The sequence below is a fragment of the Dufourea novaeangliae genome, unplaced genomic scaffold (genome assembly GCF_001272555.1).
Source record: "Dufourea novaeangliae isolate 0120121106 unplaced genomic scaffold, ASM127255v1 scaffold8, whole genome shotgun sequence".
Taxonomy (NCBI): Eukaryota; Metazoa; Arthropoda; class Insecta; order Hymenoptera; family Halictidae; genus Dufourea; species Dufourea novaeangliae.
In genome coordinates this window covers 4,142,738-4,157,378 of record NW_015373923.1, presented here as the reverse complement: position 1 = coordinate 4,157,378, position 14,641 = coordinate 4,142,738, and the positions used below count along the sequence as shown (strand labels likewise).

The window sequence follows — 14,641 nt, the reverse complement described above, 5'->3', positions numbered from 1 at the left end:
CGCGCGCGTGCACGCCCGGGAAACGCGGCCGCGTTAATTAGAGGTAAATTAATTAACACGGCCGGTTAGTTAGACACGCATTAATTCGCTCGGCTTCCTAATGAATGCGAATATTTATTTCGGTGTGATTTCAAATAAAAATGGGCACTGAGAACGTCAGCCGTGGGCCGTTTCTTCAATACGGGGGAAACGAAACCGGAACGGAAATTGGAATCGACGTCCGGAACGCGACGAAGCTCGGAATCGAAGATCGGGGAACACTGGCCGCGAGGTTTTTCCGCGAGAAAGTCGGCGTAAGTCCGTGCACGCGATCCAGGCGATTTCAGCACGTCCCTGACTTGGATTGGCAAGCACCGGATATGGACATTAACTTGTAGCAAAAACTAGACTCCGAACGAAACGCAAATATTCGAATGCACGCGATTCGCTGTGAGCAGTTTGTCCGCCGCGAAGGAATAGATTTCCCGACGCGTCTATTCACGAGTCATTAACGAATCTTTCGCCGTTCGTATTGTGCTGCATCACGGTTCGTTCGTTCGTTCGTTCGGTTTCGCTTTTTATCCCCAGAGTCGCGTAACGTGTGGCAGCTTGATTCAAATCGGGCCAATTAAACGGCGACGTTCGATCGTTGCTTCCGAGAACGACGCGACGCCCAAAATAATTGCTCTTTTATCGGTCACAGAATGTCGTACAACATTTCCGCTGCACCGGCATGCCCGGAACCGTATCTCGGGCCCAGCCTCGCCTACTCCTGTCCGGGTCCGCAGTTTCTGACCTTTATGACACTCTTGGACACGTTCATCCGGGCGAAAGATGAAATATCACAGTTGTGCGAGAGGGTCAGGCCAGTGGATCCGCCGCAGTACACTTACGACTTCATCGTCGTCGGCGGTGAGTACTTGTCACCTTCCGTAACACGTCGCTATTACCTACAATCTAAGCAATATATTAACGAACGATACACGATTGTCTCTAGTTTCCACAGTTTTCCGGTTGAATACGTCCAATACTAATATTTGACGCTCGATTACTTGATATCAAAGAATTGTCGTCCCGATAATCGTCTCGTAACTTTGAATACTTCGAAAGAAGTCGGACGTATAACGTGCGTCAATGTCCGGTAACGCGTGCGTATATTCGGTAATGTCAATCGAAACGGGGCTGCAAATTTTCATCCGTTTCCCCCGAATAACCGTAACGAAAGCAAATGGTTTTCGCTGAATGATTTACGGTCGACGTTGCCGCCGGTGGTACGCGAGCTCAATTATTAACGACACTTTCTCGTCGATTGGTTGACAGCGGCTAATATAATAATAGACCTTAATGGAAAAAGATCTTCGGTCGTAGAAGCTGGAATGGGATGAACGTTATCCGCGTGCATTAATATAACGTTGCCGGGTGAAACAACGCGAGGTACCGATGTTTTACGAAGCATCGGTCGTTCCCACCGCGACGTTATTTATCATCCCGCGAATACCTGTCGACCGCGAGAGAAAACGCGAAAGAATGTTTTGCGCTACATTCTAACCTAACCGGCAACTCGCTGGAGCGTTTCGTGTCCGCGCGATTGATTATTCAGTTTACGAATTGCTCGAAAACTTGGCTAATAGAGCGCGTAAGCCGAATCGCGAATCGAGCTCGACTCAACGCACCGCCGTGCGTCCGAGCCATTTACATTTCATCGATGTAGTTCTAATAACCGTAGCTAAAATTATAGCCGACAAATCGTCGAATCGGTGGACATAATTTCCGCCTGTCGACTAAGAAAATGACTATATCCCGTGGATCGATTCTAGGGATATTCGTCGACTATGTGTAAATATACGTATACGTACACGCAACTACAAAACCTACGTGCAATATGCAGCCGTTTGCGGTAAAGTAATTAAACATTCAAATTAATCGGCTTTACGTTGGTAATCCGTTGCCTCGTTGATTTCAGCGTGAAGAATTTAAGGACAAATTGAAATAAATGAATTTGCCAAAGTATCGGTTTACCCGGTTACACGGAAAGAGAAGAGTCCAATCGGGGCTAAATATGATTCGTTAGATATTGCCCCCCCCCCTTTTCCCGGGGGAATCGTTAATGGAAACATCTTCTCCCGAACTGAAATATTCGTGGATTGTATTGACGCGATCGAATGTCGTACTCGGTCTGATCGAAACCATTCCTTATTCATTAGAGAACGGTAATTGGAAGAACGAGAAATTTCGTTGTATTAATTGCGTTAAACGCGATCGACTGAATGTAATTGAAAGGAGCGAAAGAAACAGGCTGTACAGTCTTGTCGGCTTTAGAACCGGTGGAATTAGTAAACTTCGGCGATGAGTTAACTCGGCAGCAGTGAAACAAACGACGATGCAACTCGTTTTGCTCGTCCAGTAAGTTAAGGTGGAGGGAAACGGGGGAGGAGGCAGGCCTTGAGAAAAAAGGAGCTCGTAATTGGATATTTTACGACACGATTGACGAAATCACCGCGTAAAATCGCAGTGGAAATTCGCAGCTTTATCTAGACCGTCCCGTCGGTTTGACGGTCGAAATTAATTCTGCTGGATTTCTCCTTCGCTGTTTATTGTTGGTGTAACCGCTAAGGCGGTTTTTATATGCTCACGCGACACGACGAGACGTTGTCGATTCCGCTTCGATCTGCTCTAAAACAAGTGAGTACGTATCGTGTTAAATGCTTACCGCGCAATCGTAGTAGGTACCCTCGCGAGCAAACTCGGCTTCCGCTAGGGAAAAAGCAGTGTAAGGAGACGGGGCCTTCTACCACGTGGTCTCGAGAATTATTGAAATTTATGTGAAATTAACATTCGATTTAGCATTTATTTCCATACTTGGCCTTTCTTTTACGCCACTTTTTCCTCTAGTGGAAGGCGAGTTTGCTCGTGGGTGTATATAGTACGTTGGGTGAAATATTTCTATATCTACGTTTCACCCGTTTTATTTCATATCCGCCTGGAAAAGACAAATTAATCCAGCTGAGCATATTTGCTCAATACTAGTGTCAATGTGTCGGGTAATCAGATTACGAACTGGAAAGTACATCTAACAGGTATACGCAGAACGCGATAACGAGAAATGAACTTAATCAATTAGGAGTTTCATTCCTCGGTCGGCTACCGATACATTAACGGGTTACACGTTTTTCTGAATTCTAATGATCCGCGGCGAAGTAGGGAAACATTTATTGTCAAGGATAACTTGTAGAAATGAAAAACCGACACGAGATACCGGGAATGACGGTTGCAGAGAACTGTTGCGTGCGCGATACGCCCTCCGAAATGAGTACACGGAATCGGTTAAATAAATTCATTTGCTCGTTACACGTAGCGCGGTGATTGAATATGGGCGCGCGCATTATTCTTCCGCGAATGTTTGTGGATGAATGGAAACCACGATAACGATCGAGTCTCGTCGAATGGAACGAGAAACATTTGCAACGTCCTGTAAACGGCGTTTACGCGTACACGGAGGTCAAACGGAATTATCGTGAATTCGCTCGAGCCGGTAGCGCAAATCCGATCGTCATTCGACGATTATCGCGACACAGACAGCGACGAAAATGCGATACGACCGACGACGCAACGAGATCGTTCCCTGTTTAGGTGCGATATTAATACGAACTGTTATTCATTCAGTGGGTTAGCGTGATTATTGCGTCATTAATTTCATTTCGAGTTCGCGGTTCATCGCTGTCCTGCCCAAACGACCACCCTTCCAGCCACCCTTCCGGCGCAGCGTCGCCTTGCTTCGCCTCGCCTCGCTTCGCTACGGTTCGTTGCATTATTACGTACGCCCGCGTTTCGCCGCCGGGAGATAAATTCTCGAAGGTGACAAAAACCACCAGCAGATAGCGTTACGACGCGGGGAATTTCGATAGGAACGTCCCTAACGAGCCAACGATGACGATCACAACCGGCGGAATCGGTTCCCCCGAAACTTTCGCGATCACAATCGGATTATCGCGACGACAAAGGTCTTGAAAACCGATTAATCTTCTTTAAACGGTGCTCGAAGCAGACGGTGCGTGGCTAACGATTGCCGATTGTCCGATTAATTGAATAACGGAATACCGAACGAGATCGGTTGCATCGAAAGTATCGTAAGAAACCGCGCAACTTTCGTAGACGCTGGTTGGTTTTAAAAACATTTCTGGTCTCGTCGACCGCAAACGGAAAGGACGCTGTAAAAATGTACGAGAAAGGAAGGTTTTGCCTAAGGCCAATGGAAAGTACCGAGGCGACAGTCTGGGCTTGCGAACAATCGTCTCGAACGCGATTCGATCGTTTCTTTTTGCCGATGGGTATCGCTGAGAACTCGAAGACGAAGCACAAAGAACTGTGCTTCGTCGGTCGGATCTACCAGCGGCGGAAGTTGCCTACCGCGGAAACGACCGATACTCGCGTTACATAAATCATCGAAGGGAACCGGGTTCGTCCGAAAGGCCCAGTAATTGGGGATTCGCGGACGCCACTGCGCCGCAACGTTCGATCGTTACCAAAGAAGCCTAGGCGGCGGAATCGCGGCGGGCGTCCGTATCGCGAGCGTACGCGTGCCGGTAAAGACGATAAAATATGAAATTCGCTGAGGCGCGTACCACGGAATAGTTTACGGTTCGCCGAGCCCCTATTTGCATAATCTCGCCGAATATTCAGCGTATCGCCGCGATGAAAACGTTATTTGCCCGGCGACACTTTGCCCGATTATACCCGATTTTTCGCGTTTTTCTTTCCCCCGCCGGGCAATCGGTGCACGGCGACCCGCGAATCAATGCAAAATTTCATCGTTTCCAGCATAGTTCCGCGCGATTTGTTTTCCACGGGCTTTATTGAAATTCCATTGATCGACCGCGTCTAACTCAATGCTTAATGTTCCGACATGAAGTATCGATCCTGAAATGTTTAATTGAAAAACCGTGTACTTTTTTGGGGCAGATGCAGGGCGGAACGCGTGGCACTCGAGGCTGATACAACTCGCGTAACGTACCACGATAATTGAACGTTCTATACGCACCCACTTAAGAAGATTAAGGCTTCCCTGTCACGATCGCGAATAACTTATTTTAGATACCGTCGGACATTTATCGACACGTTTATCCGCCCAATTCAAACAATTTTCTCGATGCACGCGAAACCGTGGCTACGATGCCGTTGGGACAATCGTGTCCGACAATGGAACGCGCGCGACAACGACGGAAGAGATGAATTTTATGTCGGGTGACGGGATCTCGATAAATATACACCGTAGTGTAGAAATGAGAGCGCTGGCCGTAAAGATACAAATCGACGAGCGGAATATGCGACGAGCGAGTCGGGCCGAGCTGCTTTATGCGCGGATAGACTCGGTGCTGCCGGCGGAACAACGTAAATAACGTGGCTCCGTTAGCTTGTGGAGAACCTGCGCGTTTCGTCGTGCTCGCGTCGACGAAACGGAAACGGAGTATACGCCGGACGCGTATCGAAATATGTTTCCCAGGGAATAGGTATAACTCGACGCGGAGTGGGTGTTCGGGGCCGGGTTGGATCGTGTCGATCCGGAAAGGGTTGTCGAGGCGGGTATGAAACTAATGGGAAATCGTGGAAAATCGAAGAAAATGGATCCACGTTCTTTTCGGCCGTTCGGTCGCGTTTAATGGCTCACCTTGGTTAGTTGCCGCACCGACCAATTATGCAACCGTCGGGATCGTCTTTTTGCCAAGACAAACTGTTTTCTCCCGATCTAATGCTGCTGTAACGGCACTGCGCTCGTGTTCGCGAAAAATGACAGAGAACGCCCGTCCGGCAGCAGAAAAACAGTCCGGCGAGATCGATCGATTCATTCGTGAACGGTGGCAAACGGCAAGATCAATACGCGGATTTACTTTCCCGTTCGGTCACGTTCTGAAAATGGGAAACGCGAACTCGAGATTTGTAACGGTCGTTTTTTCCATCGCTGAACGATTTTGTTATAAAGGAAAGAATTGTGAAAAGTCTTGGCACCGCCAACGCTGAATAACCGGACGAACGCACACGGTTGCGTTTCTTTCGCTATTCACTGGTCACGACCGGCTTTGTCTGGAAGGATCGTAGCGAGTACACCCGATTCCAAGCGAATCGTTTCCTTGCTGATCGATGATTCGACGTTTTAACGTGTACGCGACGACCAGGTTTAACGTTCGGGTGGATCGATTGAAACCTTGTATATTGCCACTCCGAATGATGTATGTACATATGTAATAACTAATTTGTTTGGTTATATAAAACTGTGAGTTTATAAAGCACAACGGCGAAGCGATATAGCACGCTTGAAGTAACATTAACACGAATTTCAAGAGGAATCCCGGAAAATGCGAAGCGTATGTAATTCGAAATTTCACGATATTTCGTCCAACTCATTATTTACTTTTAAGAGAAGTGATAGCAACGCGATGTAATTGCACGGCAACATAAAGCTGACGTATTAATCTTATGAAACACGGGCATATAGTTAGGCCTCGTAAATTTCTTGCTGGCGACACAAGCCTAGGATGTTTAGGCTCTGCATATTTTTGATGCGGAGAAAGATAAAAGTCGTGCATTTGCATATTATACGGCACAAGATATTTACGTGTATTTTCACGTCTTCAGTTTTCTTCAAATTCCTACTTTCTTTTATCTGAAAATATTCATATGCGATCCCGAGGAATGCGCAGTGTCCTCTAGACTTTCAGGAAATACTTGCAATGTTTGCATATGTAATAACCTATATTTCCTACCAATTCGTTTCACGACCACCGATTGTTACGCAAAGAAAAAATAACACGGTCGTTAATTATTTAAAAGCTACGTTAGCTTTCTTGCATGAATCACTAACATTATACACACACTGTGTACCTATTTGATAACGTCACGCAGTTTCTGTACGAGACGAATAACAATTTTCGGATGCATAATCATTAAGCGAGGTTGTCGCGTGTCTAGGGAATACCCTTCGGCTGCTTTTGATGACACGTGCGTCAACATGGCCATGAGATATATTTTGTTTACAACGAACTGATAAACATAAACGGTGTATTGTAGAGGTAAGCCTTATCGTGTATCGCGTACGAGGGTATCGCGGAAGCGGAACGTTTCCGAAGAAGAAAGCACGATTTCGAGCGTGATTTCCACTTTCATCGGCGTGCGAATACGCAGAGAATGTGGCCGTGCATCACGTATAAACGTAAGGTGAAACACGTTTCTCGTGGTGTACGCATGGTGTGCGAAACTACTTTTACCTCTTGACACACCATGGCCAAGGCCTTGTCGAATCGCCCGCATTCCAATGCAATCTGTACCAGACTTCTTCACGGCCTTTACGTTGCATCCGACGTGATGCACGTCAAGTACCGATGTTTAATACCACCATGCTGTAATACTATCTGTGATTTGACACAGGGGGAACAGCTGGTTCCGTGGTGGCATCTAGACTGAGTGACCAACCAGAATGGAAAGTTCTATTGCTCGAAGCTGGTCCCGACGAGCCACCGGGTGCAGAGGTTCCGAGTATGGTGGCAATGTTTCTAGGTACGTTTTTCATTCTGTCGCGTATGATATATGACGCGTCCCTTCGAGGAAGGAATCGCTGTCTCGATGGAAATAGGAGAGACAGTTTGCGTATCGCGAAAGCTTCTTCCGTGGATGAACGGAGAAGTTCTCGTCCCAGGCGACACGACACGATGGGTCGCGCTCGATAATCAATTCCGTCTGGTTCGTGCAGGCAGCGAGATCGATTGGCAGTACCGTACAGTGAACGAGATGAACGCGTGCCTCGCGATGGGAGGATCGTGCAGCTGGCCGCGAGGTAAGAATCTAGGCGGAACCTCGGCGCACAATGGCATGATGTATACTCGGGGACACGCAAAGGATTACAACAATTGGGCAGCCATGGGCAACGTGGGATGGAGTTGGGAAGAGGTAAAGCAAAACGGAGAGAAACACAATGTGTATCGTACATAATCGAGTTGTAGTGAAATCGGACTGCATGGCTGGAGCACTCACGCACCACCCTCGAGCACCAGTTGCGAAAACACCGAATTGCGTGTAATTAACGGAGAGCGGTTTGCCAATCCCTCAGTCTGATTCACGACAATAAACCGCTGGAACATTTTGCACGACACAGTTCTTTTTGTCCCGGTGACGCAGGTATTGCCGTATTTCATGTGCTCCGAAAACAACACCGAGATCAATCGGGTTGGTCGTAAATATCATTCCACCGACGGGTTGCTCAACATCGGGAGGTTCCCGTGGAGACCCGACATTTCCAAGGATCTCCTCGCAGCGGCTGCCGAGAGAGGATACCCGATCACGGAGGACCTTAATGGCGATAGGCCCACCGGGTTCACGGTCGCCCAAATGATGAACAAAAACGGGGTTAGGCAGAGCGCCGCATCAGCCTTCTTGCGACCATTTCGTTACAGGCGGAATCTTCAGATTGCGCTCAACGCCACCGTCACCAAGATCATTATCGAAAACATGAAAGCGGTCGGCGTGCAATACTATCAAGTTAGTATAATGTTCGAGAAGGTTAAAATAGACGTAAACAGTAGGTGTTGTTATCTTTGAAACAATGCTACACGGAGTTACTATGTATCGTAACCGCCGCAGGAAGTCGACGTCGTATCAGTGACTAATTGCTTCGGTATACCGTATCTAATTACCAGTCTACAGTCACGCATAAATCTTTCATTTAAACATATTTAAATGCATTTTCACGCGTGCACGTTTCATTGTTCCCGTTCTATGAAATATTTAATAACGCGATACGATCGACCGAAGCGCGGATTAAAATTTCCATGAGCGTATTTCAGGACGGAAAGCTTCGGATCGCTCGTGCGAATCGCGAGGTAATCGTTTCTGGTGGAGCTGTCAATTCTCCGCAACTGTTGTTACTCTCCGGAATCGGGCCAAAGGAACACTTGAAGGCCGTGAACGTCAGCGTTGTCAAAGATCTTCCGGGTAAGCGATAAGTACGCGCGCTTCATCGCGTCCTCGGAATGTCCGACTTTCGTCGCGTGTCAATCGTATTTCTATATCGTTTATCCGTAGGTGTTGGCGAGAATGTACAAAATCATGTGTCCTACACGGTATCGTGGACCATCAACGAGCCGAACGAAGTCGACCTGAACTGGGCATCGGCTCTGGAGTACATTTCGTTTCAGAGAGGACCGATGGCGTCCACGGGTCTGTCCCAAATTACAGGAATTATTCCCTCGATATACACCACTCCCGATCACCCTGATCTTCAGTTCTTCTTCGGTGGGTATCAAGCGGCGTGTAGCACTAATGGCGAGATAGGAGCCACTATGGGCAGCGAAGGTCGCAGCATAAGCATGTCACCGACGAATCTTCAACCTCGGAGTAGAGGTAACTACTATCTTAGTATCGTAATATCAATTAAACGTTACCGAAGACTATAAAGGATGCACCGCGAGTGAATCCCGTGTTTGTGTTGTCAGGAACCCTTCGTTTGGCCAGCAACGATCCATTTGCGAAGCCCATAATCCACGGAAACTACTTGAGCGATCCTTTGGACGTGGCTATTCTAATAGAGGGAATTCAGATAGCCTTGTCATTCGCCAACACCACCGCCATGGCGAAATACAATATGACGCTTAGTAATACACCGCTGCCAGCTTGTTCACAGTATCCATTTCTAAGCAATGATTACTGGAGCTGTGCCGTACGACAGGACACTGGTCCGGAGAACCATCAAGCGGGTTCCTGTAAAATGGGCCCTGCCAGCGATTACATGGCTGTCGTTGATCCAGAGTTGAGGGTTCACGGTATCAGAGGACTACGAGTTGCCGACACGTCTATCATGCCACAAGTAATTAATTTTATTTTCTCTTCTTTTTTCCTTTTTGCTTGTTTAATTAAATCGAACTAACGAGTACATTTTATTGGTAAAGGTAACGTCCAGTAACACGGCGGCTCCGGCGATAATGATCGGCGAAAGGGCAGCCGCGTTTATCAAGTCGGCCTGGGGTGCTGGTGGAACGCAATGGTACGGGCACCATACCCATACTCCTCCATGGATAATGTCAGCTCCACGGAAACGCTATTACTAGTCACTAGCAATTTGCCATGTTTCGTAGTTCCCGTTCTACGATTGACAGCTCGCTGGATCTATTGCTTTGGGGGATCAAATACGTCGATTGGGACCAGAGTGTCTGGTAGTCAAGATCCTCGACGAGTCTAGTCCAAGATTCAGCCGAGTTTCACTCGAAGCGATGCCAAGATGGCGGCGAAGTCACCAAAGAGGCGAGTTTTAAAGGACACGAGTCATCGCCGCGCAGTGATCGAGTGCCGATCGACGCACGTGGAACAGAAACTTAACGAACTCTTGTACACACGGCGTTCAACCGTCGAATACATGTACAATTACGATATTTTTCCTATCCTGGTTTTCTACTTCCCTTAACGTGCTACCGAGTCAAATATGGTACCATGTTCTGGCGGAAGTTGAGTTCGACCAACTGCTCGTTACGACAACGAGTGACATTGTCTAGAGACCTCGTTGAAATCCAGCACGTTTGCGAAAGCTTGAAACTTTATATGTATATTATTTCGCTTAGCGCTTCATTTCCTATGTAAATATAGCAGAATTTACGAACGATGTTTCAAAAACGGGCGATCCTTCTCTTCCTCGGGTCTATTTCCGAAATTCTCGGTACAATGTACACGAATTAACGTTACGCGATAGTTATTTGAGTTAATAACGTTCAAAAATCTAGTTACACGCAGAGATATTCCGTTGCCTCTACGATTCCAAAATCATACTGTCGATATATCTACTAAAAATTAATCGTGAAACGCTTATAACTTTGAACAAACGATCGATTCGTGGCATTCTCAATTATTATGTTATTAATACCTTAAATTTAGGCTCTAATGTCCGTTTGCAATGTTCGATTCGCAAGAAGTATAATTCCGCATACGTGGGGCGTTAGCCGTGTAATAGATTCGAATAATTCATTGCGAAGAATTGTTGATACCGTTTGCACACTTATTGTCTTAATCGGATTACGACATGTTTGGCCGGGACACTAAATAACGTATTGACATCGCCTCTATCAACTACATACATGCAATCTAACATAGTTTCCTACGTGATGACCAAAGAGGTTTAATACCGTGCATATTCCGGATGCCAACTAATAAATATAAATAAGTTACGTAGGTGACGAACGAGCATCACAGAGGAAAAGTAACGACGGCAACGCGCTGGTCGTTAACGTGGTGCGCGATTGTAAATCAAAATGTTGTAAATAAATAATTTTTACGGCAAAATATATCGGTGCGTAGCTGTCCATCACTCAGCCATCGGTCAACCTTGCACCCTTGTGATGCGTTCGCTACCGTTTCCACGGTTGCCTGACATGCATAATTTGTCAATACTGCTAAACGGTAGATAGCGAGTGGCGGTTTGCACAAAGTGTAAATGATGTGCTTATCGGTTCCATGCATGTCGTCCACGGGCACCTTCGACTATAAAAGGTAGCAACAATACCAGTAGGTAGTCAGTCGAGAAATTCGTCGTACGGACTTGTTACACGACGGCTTCTTGAACCACCGCCAGTATGGTACGTCAGAAAATGTGTCTTGACAGTTTCATCGGAACAATATGTTTTTGTCGTTGCTGTACAGTCGGAAAGCGAAACAGCGTGTGTAATCGTAATCGTTTCAGAGTTTCGGTTTGGACACCGCCGTGCCACAGCCACTGTGTGTCCATCCTTACGCGGGAGGACCACAGTTGACCGATCTTTGCGCCGGGGGCAATGCTTCGTTGTTCCTGACGATGTTGAATGCCCTCCTGATTACAAATCCAAAGATCGGAGATCCATGCGGCCGCATCGAGACGATCAGTAAGCCAGCTACCTCGTACGATTTCATCGTCGTCGGTGGTAAGTCTTCGACGCGACACGACTTCGTTGTTTCGTTGCGTTCCATTAAATTCGCACATTTTACCATTACGCCACACAGCTGGAGCTGCCGGTGCGGTTGTCGCCTCAAGATTGAGCGAAAACCCGAAATGGAATGTTCTCCTAGTCGAAGCGGGCCCTGATGAGCCAGCAGGAGCCGAAGTGCCTAGTTTCTACCAACTCTATCTCGGTAACGAATTCGATTTTCTTTCACAACGACCATGAAATAAACCGTAGAAAAGTAACAATCTTCCATTCCGCGGAGCAGGAAGTTCCGAGTTGAATTGGAACTATGTAACATCCAACGAATCGTATGCCTGTCTGAATAATAACGGCCATTGTTCTTGGCCACGTGGTAAGAATCTCGGTGGAAATACGCTTCACCATGGTATGGCTTACCATCGAGGACACCGGAAAGATTACGAACGTTGGGTTGAAGAGGGAAGCACGGGTTGGTCGTGGGATGAGGTATAACATTTATGTAATTGGTACCTATAGTCCGATCGGCGTAAAGTGTGGAGCCTCCTGTTAAAATGTTCATGCGTGACCGTACTTTTTAGGTAATCCCGTATTTCAAGAAATCGGAGGATAACAGAGAAATCGGTCGAGTTAGCGCCAAGTATCACGGCACTGGAGGGCTGATGACGGTCGAAAGGTTCGTGAAAATTTGAACGCGATGGTTTTCTCCTTCCTCGAAAAAACTACGAGTCTATGGAAATGATTTGTCCAACAGATTCCCATGGCAACCTCCGTTCACTAAAAGTATTATGGAGGCAGCGGATGAATGTGGGTATGGCACTACCGAAGATATGACCGGTGATCAGATCACTGGGTTTACGGTCGCTCAGGCCATCAGCAAGGATGGCGTGAGACTGACCAGCGTCGCATCGTTCATAAGGCCATTCAGACATCGCAAGAACCTTGCGGTAGCGACGAACACGTTGGCTTCAAAAATTCTGTTCCGTAAGAAAAAGGTGACCGGCGTGGAAATAATAATGGTAAGTGCCGCGATATATCCAGCCGTCGGGTTCCGCTGCGCGGTTTACATTATGGTTTTATTATGTTTACGCGCAGAATGGAAAGAAACACATCGTTAAAGCAAAACACGAAGTGATCGTTTCCGGGGGCACGATAAACTCGCCTCAGCTGTTGCTCCTGTCTGGAGTCGGGCCGAAAGAACACCTGAAATCCGTCAAAGTCCCTGTCGTTCATCATCTGCCGGGCGTCGGCGAGAACTGCCACAACCATCAGTCGTATGCGCTGGACTTCACCTTGGACAGTCCTAACTTCAACGAACTGAATACAGATAGCGTGGACCAGTATCTGGCGACTCAAACCGGGCCAATGTCGGGCTCAGGCTTGGCTCAAGTAACAGGAATCGTAGCATCCAAATATACGACTCCCGACGATCCGGATATCCAAATATTCCATGCCGGCTATCAGGCCGTATGCAACAGCAGTTCACAGGTCGGCGACTTGGGCAGCGGCGGTGCCAAAATAAGAATCAGATTCTCGGCCGTCAATCTACACCCGTCTAGCAGAGGTGAGTTCACGGTGTAACACCTAGAAACATTTCGACCACTGGTCATGCTCGAAGGGTTCTGTTTAAATCGCTGTTCGCAGGACGTATTACGCTCAGGGACAATAATCCGCAGAGTGCACCGTTTATCTGGAGCAACGACCTGGCTACCGAGCACGATGTTAGCGTCGTAATGGAAGGAGTTCGCGTTATACTTAACATGACAAATTCCAATACCATGAAGAAGCTCGGCATAGAAATGGTTAAGATCGATATAAAACAATGTAGTGACTTCGAAGAAGGCAGCGATGATTATTGGAAGTGCATCATTCGTTACGACACAAGACCGGAAAACCATCAGGCCGGTACTTGTAAAATGGGCCAAGCTTCCGATCCTATGGCAGTAGTCGACCCACGATTGAAGGTGCACGGAATGGAAGGACTGAGGGTGGCCGACGCCTCCATCATGCCACGGGTAAGATAATACCACGTTCTAGATACATTTGTACGTAAATATGTATACGCATACACGCGTGCTTCTGAAACTCTATGAAACGGAACAGATTTAATGTTCGTTACGATTCTCTGAATAACAGGTGGTATCGGGTAATCCAGTCGCAGCCATAAACATGATCGGAGAAAGGGCAGCTGAGTTTATCAAGGAAGACTGGGGATTCAAAGCGTGAGATGCTTGGGTTCCGCATCTCTGATACGTGGCGCGCGAAATATTTGAAATAAAGAGTCGATTTTTATTGACACTCGTGGACGCAAATGCTTGACGCTCTGCCAAGCGCGAACACGAACGCGCGGCCGCACATTTAAACGACTGCATAAAGTTATATCCGCCTATATAATAATAATTATCTGTACTTTATCTTTGATTTTATGCTTACTAACACTTGTGCAAGTGTTTACAGATGAATCTTGTTCAAAGCGTAAATAGAAAAATAAAAACATGTGTGAATATTTAAAAATTGGCCCTTATGTTTCGTCTTATTTGCTTGGGTCAGTCCTTGAAAAGAAAATTCGTAGGGAAAGACGTACTGTTTTCAATTTAGGAGACCGTATTAATAAGTTATTTGCGGTTTGCATAGAGAAATCTGAGACTGTGCCTTAGCTATCACGTTCCAAAGTTGAACGGAGAACCTCGTTACAAACACGTAGGCGGTGTACACCGGGTCCCGGTGTAATCCCTTTG

General features: G+C 47.0%; 2 protein-coding genes across 2 annotated transcripts; both read left to right on the top strand.

The window, feature by feature from the left end:
* Positions 1-683: 683 nt before the first annotated feature.
* LOC107194808 (glucose dehydrogenase [FAD, quinone]-like) lies at positions 684-10,179 on the top strand. Its single transcript, XM_015584511.1, has 9 exons — positions 684-891; positions 7,399-7,531; positions 7,725-7,917; positions 8,146-8,505; positions 8,811-8,958; positions 9,049-9,366; positions 9,459-9,829; positions 9,912-10,006; positions 10,098-10,179. Exons 1-9 carry the CDS (start codon positions 684-686, stop codon positions 10,177-10,179), a joined length of 1,908 nt encoding a protein of 635 aa, XP_015439997.1.
* Positions 10,180-11,114: 935 nt separating this feature from the next.
* LOC107194585 (glucose dehydrogenase [FAD, quinone]-like) lies at positions 11,115-14,373 on the top strand. Its single transcript, XM_015584226.1, has 9 exons — positions 11,115-11,126; positions 11,690-11,906; positions 11,986-12,114; positions 12,193-12,392; positions 12,485-12,579; positions 12,658-12,922; positions 12,999-13,467; positions 13,548-13,918; positions 14,040-14,373. Exons 1-9 carry the CDS (start codon positions 11,115-11,117, stop codon positions 14,127-14,129), a joined length of 1,848 nt encoding a protein of 615 aa, XP_015439712.1. The 3' UTR covers positions 14,130-14,373.
* Positions 14,374-14,641: the final 268 nt, after the last annotated feature.

Bases quoted from the DNA above. Each gene is read 5' to 3' on its own strand.
- LOC107194585 (XM_015584226.1), top strand. The intron at 12,115-12,192 runs GTAACGAATTCG...TCCGCGGAGCAG, and splicing joins TTTCTACCAACTCTATCTCG to GAAGTTCCGAGTTGAATTGG. The intron at 12,580-12,657 runs GTTCGTGAAAAT...TTTGTCCAACAG, and splicing joins GGGCTGATGACGGTCGAAAG to ATTCCCATGGCAACCTCCGT.
- LOC107194808 (XM_015584511.1), top strand. From the start codon at position 684: ATGTCGTACAACATTTCCGCTGCACCGGCATGCCCGGAACCGTATCTC. The intron at 8,959-9,048 runs GTAAGCGATAAG...GTTTATCCGTAG, and splicing joins CGTTGTCAAAGATCTTCCGG to GTGTTGGCGAGAATGTACAA. The intron at 9,830-9,911 runs GTAATTAATTTT...TTATTGGTAAAG, and splicing joins ACACGTCTATCATGCCACAA to GTAACGTCCAGTAACACGGC.